The sequence below is a fragment of the Anoplolepis gracilipes genome, chromosome 12, assembly GCF_047496725.1.
Source record: "Anoplolepis gracilipes chromosome 12, ASM4749672v1, whole genome shotgun sequence".
Classification (NCBI taxonomy): domain Eukaryota; kingdom Metazoa; phylum Arthropoda; class Insecta; order Hymenoptera; family Formicidae; genus Anoplolepis; species Anoplolepis gracilipes.
Genome location: NC_132981.1, coordinates 6,587,825 through 6,599,945, shown reverse-complemented (window position 1 = coordinate 6,599,945; position 12,121 = coordinate 6,587,825). Strand labels below are relative to the sequence as shown.

General features: G+C 28.7%; 2 protein-coding genes across 9 annotated transcripts in view; both read right to left on the bottom strand.

Moving 5' to 3' along the window:
- Positions 1-260: 260 nt before the first annotated feature.
- Positions 261-2,427, bottom strand: LOC140671961 (protein DPCD). Its single transcript, XM_072903738.1, has 4 exons — positions 2,100-2,427; positions 1,472-1,674; positions 1,106-1,339; positions 261-1,024 (listed from the first exon to the last, which is right to left on the bottom strand). Exons 1-4 carry the CDS (start codon positions 2,161-2,163, stop codon positions 923-925), a joined length of 603 nt encoding a protein of 200 aa, XP_072759839.1. The 5' UTR covers positions 2,164-2,427; the 3' UTR covers positions 261-922.
- A 900-nt stretch (positions 2,428-3,327) lies between these two features.
- Positions 3,328-12,121, bottom strand: part of Cnc (NFE2 like bZIP transcription factor cap-n-collar) — a 96,285-nt gene continuing 87,491 nt past the window's right edge. For all 8 annotated transcript variants that reach the window (XM_072903485.1, XM_072903484.1, XM_072903486.1 and 5 more), the window contains 6 exons: positions 7,556-7,844; positions 7,140-7,288; positions 6,881-7,057; positions 6,606-6,704; positions 6,095-6,459; positions 3,328-5,866 (listed from right to left, as the gene is read on the bottom strand). In XM_072903485.1, coding sequence (XP_072759586.1) covers positions 5,699-5,866; positions 6,095-6,459; positions 6,606-6,704; positions 6,881-7,057; positions 7,140-7,288; positions 7,556-7,844 — 1,247 coding nt within the window. In that variant the 3' untranslated portion in view covers positions 3,328-5,698. The remainder of the gene's footprint in view (positions 5,867-6,094; positions 6,460-6,605; positions 6,705-6,880; positions 7,058-7,139; positions 7,289-7,555; positions 7,845-12,121) is intronic.

Sequence of the window (12,121 nt, the reverse complement as noted above, 5' to 3'; positions counted from 1 at the left end):
ATCGCGATTACATCAAGTGCCCGGTTTATCCCAAATTATTATTACGCGCAATACAAATGTAAACGAGTGCAAAAAATCACTAAACATTTCAATTTCCGATTCCGCTAAAACACTGTGGTCCGATTCGGAGATTCCGAGTTCGTATTGAATATATTTTAGCTATAGCTATGGAAATTGAAATCTTGGAATCGGACTAGTTTTAATGGAATTGGACATTTACGCACTATATATTGGGGATCGCGTCGTGACGTTTGTTATGCAAAATTTAATTTAACTCGAGTTTTGCGTGTCGAAAAAACGAAATAAGTCCCTGTAATTAATATCATCGTTATAATTAATATTGCTACATTATAATTATATTACAATAAAATATTACAAACATAAGAATCATTTATATCATATTCGCTATATGTTATGCGTAAATCTAATATATCTAATCGATAATACAAATTGTGGTCGTTTCATAAAAGGAATTTTGCGCAATCACAGCTCAAAGGATCGTTAAAGTACTTTCAAATATTGCTAAACAATAAATAAATATTTTCATAAGGACCTTTGTGGAAATTTTTATAAATTAGAACGATTTTCATTTTATTATTATACAACACAAATTATTTACTGCTTTAGAAATTGTTACATATCACTGTGCTCGATTATATAAAAATTGAAACAAAAATAGCAATTTTTTCAAGTAATTTAATTTTTACCCAGTTATATAGAATATGAGTTTAAAACAAAATCTTTGTGATTATTTACTTTGTACTATTTACTAATTTATTAATTAATTTATAATATCATTTCATAAACTTTGTTATATATAAAAAGAATAATGTGTTTTTAATGTGATAATATTGAAAACTAAATTATCACAAATTTTGCATAGTTTAATCAAAGGTAAGAAATTTAATCCCAATACTTTTCATTAAGTGACTGGACATTGTGCAGATTTTGTCGTAGATTCAATTTGTAAAATCTTGGATAGTATTTTCTTTTCCACATCGAGAAGCTCGGAGGGCTTTTTATACTAAAATAAAGAAAAAAATAAATAAAAATGATAATAAATAATATATAGCAATATATGTATATAAAGAAACATTTCTCATACCGTTATAATTAAAGTATTATACTGATGTTTAAACGATATCCTTTTCTGTTCTGGTTTTAGCCCAATTCGCTCGAGATCTAGAACTCTTAACTTTTTGAAGTATTTTTTGTTACTTGTACGTACAGTTATAGTATTATCTTGTTCCGCAGTAATGGAATATACATTACTAGGATATGGTAAATTTCTGATCCGCCATTCCAGAGATTTTTTTGTAATTCTTTGTGTAACAAATGGCTGTAACAATTAAAATATAAATTTAGGAAAAGCATTATGCATACTGTTTATAATAATAGATATTACATCTTAAGTTTTAATTAATTAAATTATATTTAAATAGTTCATATTTACAACAAGAAAATAACATACAGTATTTGAACTTTCTTGTATTCCATCTTTTTCGATATTATTTTCTTTAGGTTCAGGATCTCCAATTTCTACAACCCAACCAATATCTGTACCAAAATTATTTTTCTTTTTCCATATTCTTCGTAATACTACATCTGTTTCCATGCTGTATTCTTCTACCATTTCTTTTCCATTTTCAAATAAAAAATGAACTTTTCTTTTACCTATATTAAACATAATAAAAAATCAGTAAATTGTATTTATTGAACATGTACATTACATTTATTAAACATTATGCAAAATTTAATTTTTAATATTTTTTAATATAATTTGATATGAATTTGAGTATGATAAAAATATCAATTTGAAAAAGATTAAGGAAGCAATAGAATTGTTTTAAAAATTTAATAGCACTCTGACATGGCATCTAACATTCTGATGTAACTGCGTAATAAAAAGAAATGTTTCTACTAACAATCTCAAATATAAATCTTGTGAATCTTTTATATATAATCATACATATATCTATTATATTGATTAAACATGTAGAGGTTATAAACAGATATCTCATAAATTTACATGCAAAACATGCAGCTAAAACTGAAGATTTATAGATCTAATAATCAAGATTGTATGTTTTTATTCTTACCATCCTCAATAAGAACAGTTATTTTGGCATTTTGAATACTTTTTAACCACGATTCAGGCATCATTTTATCTGGTAAACGAGAAACCTGTAGAGTTCTGCAGAGGTTTCTTAGCAACCAGAATCAGATATATTAAGATAAATGGAAAGTGGACGAACGAGCAACGAATAAAAATAGAGAATATTAATTTTTATTGTGACGATTAAAAACACACACTGTAATATGTATATTATTGAAACAAATCCATACAAACAGAACATACAGAATACAGAACGTGGTACGTATATACCATAGTATATGGTCTGTATTACACGTGTATATATATATATATATATATATATATATATATATATATATATATGATTAGGTTAGGTTGGGTTCCAAAATTCACTGCCTGTCAGCATGTTGTCATCTTTGTCTGGTATTCAGTGAACAACAAGGATGGGACTATGCTGACAGTACTGGCAATGAATTTTGGAACACAGCCTATAGACTGCGTTCAGCACTTCTCGTGTGATCATTCTATCATTGTCACTTACTGAAAGTTGAATAAAGATAGAACACACTTGGGTATGGTTTCTGACGTAGCTCCTGTGCTATGAGTGGCTATTCGTGATTGGTGTATATTTTTAATCAAACGGAATAGTTTATTCAATGAGAAAAGTTATATGTAGGATTGAGTGCATTTATTCGCATTCGAACTGATTCAAACCGATTAGTTCACGGGTCCAGGATACAGATTAGAATTTAATCAAGACGAAAGAGAAAAGATTTTGCCTCGCTTCGAAATATTTGTTAATTGTAAGTTGAATGCACTTGACCATATTTCAAATACATTGCAAAGGTATTTTAATCAGTACATATTTATAATTATTGAGTAAAAAATGGAAAATTTTATTTGTGATATTTATTTTTTAATTTCATATTTAAATATTTCACACATATCTAACAAAAATATGCATGTGTGTGCAGATAATATATACACATTTATATAATAGATGTAATTAAAAGGAAAATTAAATATTTTTCTTGAGGATGTTAAATTTAATAACATCACTTTAATGTGTGTATTTTGATACAACTGTAAAGAACTTTGACAAAAAAAATAATCCAGAAAAATTATGTTTGTGTTTCATTATCATCCACTAAAATTATTGTTTGATATAGGAGTCTTATCTAAAACAAATATTTATAAATTAGGTGTTCATTAATTAAACAAGTACAAATCAATACGATACTTTCCCCAAAGGTTTATTCAGCTTTATTTATATAATATAGAAATTTAATGACAGGAGATCTTCATTGCAATTAGGTAGATAGATTTGCATAGTATTGTGCAAATCCAAATTGTTTGTACAATAGATGAACAGAGTTCTTATAAATTAGTCTTTTACAAAGGTTTGCCGATAATGAGATCTCCGCTCGCTAATTGTAAGTACAATATGTAAAAGGCATCCTACACCCCATAGTATGAATACAATTGCATAAATGTTAATAAGGAGCTGATTATTAATAATTGCTGACATAAATTGTATCTTTGTTTTTTAACATTATAACATATATTTTATTATTACTCTTTGCGTATATGTATTTATATATACAAGTACATATACATAAATACATACATTCATATATTTTCATATATTTTTTATATTTATATATATAATATTTATAGAAAATTATACTAGCTACATTAATATATACATAAAAAGGCAAATGTGAAATACCTGAACATTTCTCATTTTTTATTTTATAAAAATATGTGTTTTTATCATGTTTGTTCGTATTTCAAGGAATGCTATTAATATTATAGCATTACAACGCATCGCAGTAAATATATTCACATACTTGTGTATTATATTCACTATATTATTTGTAATATACATATTACAGCATGTGTTTTGCTTGTAATCTATCTGACCAAAGTGAAATTTAAGAAATCTGTTTAAACTGTTTTCTATTTGGAACACAAAATGGTTCAGAGATTAGTTACTGCAAGTTTGCCAATGCCTCAATCATTTGCCTTTTATCGCTTCACTCTACTTTGTAATCCTCAATTAAATGCAGTTCTAGTTTTGCATTATACATCCATAACGCCTCTGGAACTGTAAGCGTTTCACAAATCGATGTGTATTCTCTAAATTCATAACACAACAAAGTTTATTTAATAGTATACATATTGCGCATGATTAACGTTCAATTTATTCGCATCGATATGCACGCGATGTGAATATCATAGCATTTTTCGCGTGGTAAATTATAAGAGTTTGTCATAATTTTGGCAATTAAGTATACTACTAACAATAATCACACAATCAATCGATTGAAATCACTGGATAAATACGTTTCAACGTAATCCTCGCACTCCTATATCTCTATGAGAGTTTTATATTTTTGTGTATGTGTGTGTGTGTGTGTGTGTGTTTGTTTGTGTTTATGTGTGTGTGTGTAAATTCAATTTATACATCATACTCATAGATAAAACAATTACATTGAAACGCGATAAGACATTTTTTATGAATGTAAAAAAAATGAGCTTTTTTTTAATGTATACTGTATCACTGAATGTGTATCAGTTACACATTTACGTATATATGCACTTTAAGAAGTTAACAAGCATATTTTACGCATAAAGCGGGAAGAATAGTAATTGGAATAAGACATAAATTTAAAGTGGCTTTAATTATGATGACATAACAGTTCTCGTGCATGATTCCACAATATAAATATTTTATTATATATATTTTTATTAGTGTTTCTTATTATTTATATATATATATATATATATATCAATTATATATATATATATATATCAATTTATCTTATTATTTATGTATTGTAATCTTCTTTTAACACTATAGATACCATAATTTATTTAGGCAATTGCAAAAAAAAAACTCATTTCATATAACTCATTTCGTTATCTTTTCAAAAGTATATAATATTATATGTCACTATAAGGCCAATATAAACTCTTGAAATATATTTCTTTATTCGTGTACCGCTTGAGTATAAACAAGATGATAAGAAATTTATGAAGCTTTTAGTTTTATTTCACTATTCGTTATTTCCTCTTTTAGGACAGTCAACAGACAAGATATAACAGACATGTACGAACAAACATAACTATATACCCAATATAATATAAAAATCTTTGATTGTGAAAATGAAATGAAAGAAAAAAATGCACGAAGTGATCTTTGGACGTGAAAATGTATTAGTATGGATGGTCAAAGTAACTGAAAACTGTAGTATCATCTCTTCACACAAAAAAAAGATCACTAAGATGATTAAATCTAGGATTAAATCCTATCTTTCCTCCTATTTTTCTAAATATATTAATTTGTCAATTAATCGCGTAGTGGCGATTCGTAAGCTAGTTGTTTTGACAAATTTCGTTGTTTATTTGCAGTGGAAACCATAAGTAAAATTATAAATTTTGTTTGACGAGAATTATGCGCAGTAATTCTAATAACGTGTACGATCTTCATTCCCCGACACCGTATTCGCCTTCACTACGCTTTGGACGCACGTACTCTGTTCAAGGAGAACAGGAATTCTTCAATAACCAATCACATTGATATACAATCCTTTAAGAGTTTCATTCCTTGTGCTCAGGATCGGGTTTAGTCTTCGGTTCCATTGAAGACTGTCGTGATTGGTGTGGATTTGTCTGATTTCTGGGAACTATCAGAACGTTTCCATCTGCAGACTGTTGAAGACTGTATTCATATGGATGGTATTGATTACCATCTGGATCTCGTAAAGACTGGAATATAAATTTAATTATAAGTAATTAGATATTATAGTTTTTCTTATCATCTTTAATAACATTTTTATAAGCGAAAAAATTATATAATAATTATTTATTAAATTATTTAAATTAAATTAATTTTTTTATTTTAAAAAATGATTATATATATATATATATATATATTGAAAATGATTATAATATATAACTTAATATGAAAGAAGTGAGATTGATAGTAATACCAACTTGAAAAACATGACGATAAAGTTGACTAAATTTGTCTTTCACTCGCTGTCTCTCAATGAGCATAAACTCATGCTCACGAACAAGCCTCAGCTTACGATCTCGCATTTCTTTTACTTCGTCAGCTAGGCTTATGATTTGATCCAATTTTCGTTTGCGACAATTCTGTGCGGCAACCTTGTTTTTGCCTCGTCTTCGTATGTCGCGTATTAAGGATAGTTGGGCCTCACTAAGATCATATTTACTGAGGCGTTCATTAAATTCATCCATGGGAAGGTTGATGATATCAGTGACTGCAATCGGCACATTCAATGCTCTTGCTCTTTTCTCGTCTCTCGTTAAATGCTCATCGTGGTCATTTTTGCGAGCTAAAATTATAAAAATTTCACTGATACACTTTCTCTTTCTTTCGTTATTATTTAACCAATTATAAGTTTCCAATTATAAATTATAAATTAATAATTATAAATTTCTAAGGATTGGAATAAACTATTAAAAATATTAACATTGTTACCTTTCTTATCGCGGGAAATCGGACGTTGAAGAGATCCTGAACTTTCAGCAGGCAAATGATAAGTGTGATTATGGTGAACATGTTCTATTGCAGATCGCCCTAAAATAATAAAGTTATTAAAATTATTAATAAAATTATTTTTTAAATTTATGTTAAATTATTACATATGACATATAGTATATTAAAAATGAATATGCTTATATAAACGATATAGTCTATAATATTATTAGATATTCCTAATATCTTGGATAAGTTTATGTTTAAATTTCTCTTACCAGATTGATGACGACTGAAATCCACACTACAACTATATTTAATTTCAGGTTGTGGCCCAGCTGCACCCTCGATTGGACCAGAATACGTGTTTCCTGGTGCTCCTGCACCAACTGTATGTGTGTCATATTCATATTTCATTGGAGTAGTCGGATGGGCAGTAGCTCCTAAAGGTGAGCCTAAAAAATAGTTTTACGATTAAAATTCTCTATATCGTCTTATATTCGAAAATATTGTATGAGATTATTTTTAAATACTAACAAGTGCCTTGTTCTTGAAAATATCGCTTGGCGAACATTTGATGTTTCTTTTGTGCGACTGGCGGTACAGTCCGTTCTGTTTGACATCTCGGAGAGCCAGCATTTCTTCCAGATACTGAGTAACTACAGTCGTATGGCATGCGATATTTGCTGTGATACAATTAAAATATTATTTCGATAAATATTTTAAATATATTGCATTAAATTCTATCTATTTAAATCATCATTAAATCTTGAAATTAGCCAAATTCCAAAATTTAAAGAAACTATTGAATCTATTGCTTTCATTGAATGTAACGTTTCATCTTATAGTTTAAATCTCGAGACACAATTATTTATGATTAATCAAAAAGGAAATTAATTGTCGGCTTGTTTTTTAATTTTTATCGAAAGTTAAGTATATTACATATTAATTACCTCGCGTAATCCATGGTGTAATGAGAGTCAGCCTGAGTGTTGCTGGAATTTGATCCAGTTTCCATCCACTCGCCGTCCGAGAGAGATGGTACGCGTTCGCTACCCATGCTACTGACAGCACTGTCGCTCGAAGCGTCCATCCTCTCATCGGCTACACCAGGTAGAGTCGTGACACCCGTAGCCGTCGAAGTCGTACCGCCAGCCGTCTGCACATTCGGTAGAGCCGTTGCACCGGTGGGTCCAGATGCATTGTTGCTACCGTTGTCCAACATGCGCATGGTATACATGCCTGAAAAATACGATAAAATATAAAATTATATAATTTTATTACATAATTACTTTATATACATGAATAATTAAAAAATCTAAATGTATATACTTAAAAAAATATTTATTTTAAAAACAACAACGTTATTACGGTTCGATAACAGTATTACGGTTATGAATAACATATTTTTGAACACAGGGTGTTAGTGTTTAGATTTTTTTATTTGATATAATTACTCCTTATCTCGTAGATGTAGCTTTATATCTACAGTTCTAAAATCATATTTGCAAAATACGCATGTTGAAGTAAGCTGTCGCCTACCTTTCGTGCATGAAAATTTTCGTAATGTTCTTTTGTAAACATCATGTTTGCGCGAAGTTTAACGCAACTGCAAAACAACATTTTGCAGAAAATCGAATACAATTTCTGATATGTTGGTATTCAAGCCTTTCGATAGCAAACACTTCTTTGCAAACATGACATTTGCCATACAACCGGTTTTTGCGCAGATGACTATTTAAAACGTGTGCAAGTATCCTAGACAACTAGCAATCTACTGTGATGCGCAGAATATATTCTTCACAAAAATAAAAAAATATGAAAATATTATCATTTATGAAATTATCTAGTTATTGATTAAAAAAATTATTTTTTAATGTAACTTTTTTTAAATGAAAAATCATTTTAATTTATCTCTTATTTTCTCTGTTTTAATTTATTGATTTTCAATATAAAAGATTTTTATACATTTATCAATCTACTATTAATAATATATATATATATATATATATATATATATATATATATATATATATATATATATATATATATATATATATATATCAAAAAAGATTGTGACATGATATTTCAGATACTCGAGCATATAGATATATCATTAATCAAACATGCCTATTAATATCAATCGGTGGACTTTAAGTCCGCCGATTGTACGAGATAAGATCCGCAAGGAAAACATGCAAACATATGGGAAAAATACGCTGGCTCGTAAATCCCGTTATCAGCAGATTATCATTGTTGCAACCAATATTGTACGACTAGTTGTAAGAAATAAAATTACTACAAACTTTTCACTGATCTATAAATTTCACAGTTACTTTGAAATAGATGATGATTTACTTGGCTTTATTATATTATATGAATAATTGAGTTCTGTCAATTTTCATTTATATAATTATCTTTGTATTATGTTACCAGTAAATTTACTACAAACTCCAAATAGTCTCATTTCTATTTTTTGTTTTAAATGGGAACATACATTAAATATCTTTAGATAAACTACACTTTAAATATCATTATTCACTCAACATTAATTATACTATCAATATGAATTTTATATGCACGATTATTTATAAGATAACGTTTTTATAAAATAAACGTAAGACTGATAATGTATCGATTGCAACTATTTGCTTTATTTTCTTCGTAAGCAAAACATTTTTTACAATTTAACGCTTACAGCTATAAATCAATCACATAATTATAAATAAATAAAATACTATAATTTTTATGTAAGTCATGAAGGTTGATACAAAGTCAAATAGATTTGTGAATTAAATTTATTTATATTTTTTATTTATATTTATTTATATTTGAATAATATTTTATGTGGCTTGTAACACAAAGAGAGACAATATCAAAGAAATTTATTTCAGCACGTATTAATAAATGTACATATTCTTAAATCGACACAGGATATCGTGTCTATAGTGCAACGACGCGCTGATACAACATTCTTAGAAGCAGTCAGCGTAACCGAGTGCCTTCAAACCGTACGTGACTAGTTCCAGGTTTTACTCGTTATTATTAACTAGTTTCAAGAAAAGGAAGTACGCCGTGCATTTTTTAACTCGCTTTTCAGCGTTGCACAGTTAATCATTTATTTATCCCCTCTATTCAATTTCTAAAACCAAGTTTATGCAAATAAAACAATAGGCGTTTGTGTAACTTTACGATATGTGTATGGCATTCGTGTTTCTCATATAGCTCTCTATCATATATGATATATTATATACTACACATAAAAAATATTAAAAAATTCAAAATTTCTTTTTTTAGTGAATTTTATATAAAATTGAAGATATATATATATGACCCTAATAAACTCGCAACGAAATTTTATAGCATGTGTAGTTATAAAATGTTTATCTACCATTAATTACCAAATACTACATAGAGTAGATCTGTCCTTATCATGCTTTCAAGTTGAATTTGTGAAGAGAGATGTTAACAAAAGATATTACTTTCATTTCCGTCGTTTGTAAATAAGATGATAAGCTGCTTCTTAGAATTATTCGCGCAATATATATTACAAATTTATCAGTTTTTACAATTTTTTCTTCCTTTGCCTTTTTTCTGTATTCTTTTCTTTTTTTCTTCGGATATGTTTATGTTTGCATTTATTATAACTTGCAATACATCACATCGTCACACGACTTTTTATTATTGTATTATATAATTGAATATATTTATGTAAAATAAATATTTTATGATTTTTAAGTTATGAGAGAACAATTTTATTCTATTACGTCAAAAAAGAAATATTCCATTCTGTCTTCCTATATTTAGTCTATATTTTTACATACGTACATACATATATATATATACATATATACATATATACATATATACATATATACATATATACATATATACATATATATATATATATATATATATATATATATATATATATATTGTACACAAGTCGTTGAATATATAACTTATATTAGAAAACACATAAAAAAAGTTCTCTTACATAAATCTTATTCAATACTTATAACACGTTAGTGCAGACGCACATGCATCAGGTACCGAATTATCATGACTCAGCACGATAATGTTATCATGTTGTCAAGCATTGCTTCTCAAGGATCAGCCGAGCGTTTAATTCAACGTCGCGTTATGTAATGCTTATTTTTACTCAAGTATAACATTCGACTCTCATTCTAATCTTATTATACCCAAGATGATTTCATTAGCGGTGCGTGTGATCCAATCGAGCTGTCATATGGGTCGGTAACGACACATCGCGCTGATGACGCAGATCGTATGATCGGGCTATGTAAATACATATCTGTTATGTACTATCTCTTTCATAAAGAGCATTAAAAATGTTATTCACATTTTTCTGACTTCCTGGTCGTACAAGTCAGGGTCGATAAACACGTGACGTGATCGCGATATGGAAATTTGAGTGACATTGCAATTTTCACGGTTTCTATCAGTGAGAACATCGCGTTCTAAGACGAATAAGCGGAGAATAATGCTTAATATGCTTTAAAAAGAACAATATTATTATATCTTTTTTTTATTTAAATTCTCCTTTAAGAATATTTAATCTCTTATTATTTTAATTTAATAAAACTATGTTACCATGAAAGATTATAAAGATATAATATTAAAGAAATTAAACGAATTTAATTTTTAAATCAAATAAAATGACAGGAATTATTTGGCATTTGAAAAAAGAATCTGAATATAAGCGAAATTACCTACTTGGAATATATACGATAACTCCCATCGTCGCCATTCAAGCTCATGAAGAGCTTGACAATTTCCTGAAGCGTCTTGATTTATCCTTCTTCACTCTTACATCGAAATAATTACGCAAATTATTACTTTATTCCTACACTCATTTAATAGAGCGCCAGAAGCGTTAGCAAAATTTCTTATCGTCGTGTGCAAATCGTTTCCAGCGAAATAAAAGTCCGGAATCTTCGATTGATAAAGATCGCAACATGTGCAGGATCGCAAAGTCCGCTGCCAGATGTTCCTTTCTCTCTTTCACAATAGTCATCAAGAGTACGTCGGCTTTACCTCTCGCGCTGGTGCATATTAATTATGCCCAGCTAATGGAAGCTAACATGCTCGGCGCGTCTCGGTTAACAAAATCAACATTCCCAGAACCGCGAGCATACCGCAGAAACGCGACCGCGCACATTCCTCGACATAAGTACCGTCGTACGCGCTATCGCTCACGAGAGTGGCTCTGAAGTGTGACTGAAGGTAGAAGAGTCTATCTCGTCGAAATATTCGACAATGTTATTCGTACATGTCAGAACGACGAAAAATTTGGCATTAACACACATCCGAAGCACCACACACTATCTCATACGGCGATACGATAAGGCGAATGCCGAATCCACGACTGATAATCCACTATTATAATATATATATATATATATATATATATATATATATATATATATATATATATATAATATACATATATGTATATATATGTATAATTATATATGTTTCCGCAATAACATGTCCAA

Coding starts and splice junctions, on each gene's coding strand:
- LOC140671961 (XM_072903738.1), bottom strand. CDS start 2,163: ATGATGCCTGAATCGTGGTTAAAAAGTATTCAAAATGCCAAAATAACT. Junction 1,675..2,099: donor AACTGTTCTTATTGAGGATG/GTAAGAATAAAA, acceptor TGTTTAATATAG/GTAAAAGAAAAGTTCATTTT. Junction 1,340..1,471: donor TACAAGAAAGTTCAAATACT/GTATGTTATTTT, acceptor TAATTGTTACAG/CCATTTGTTACACAAAGAAT.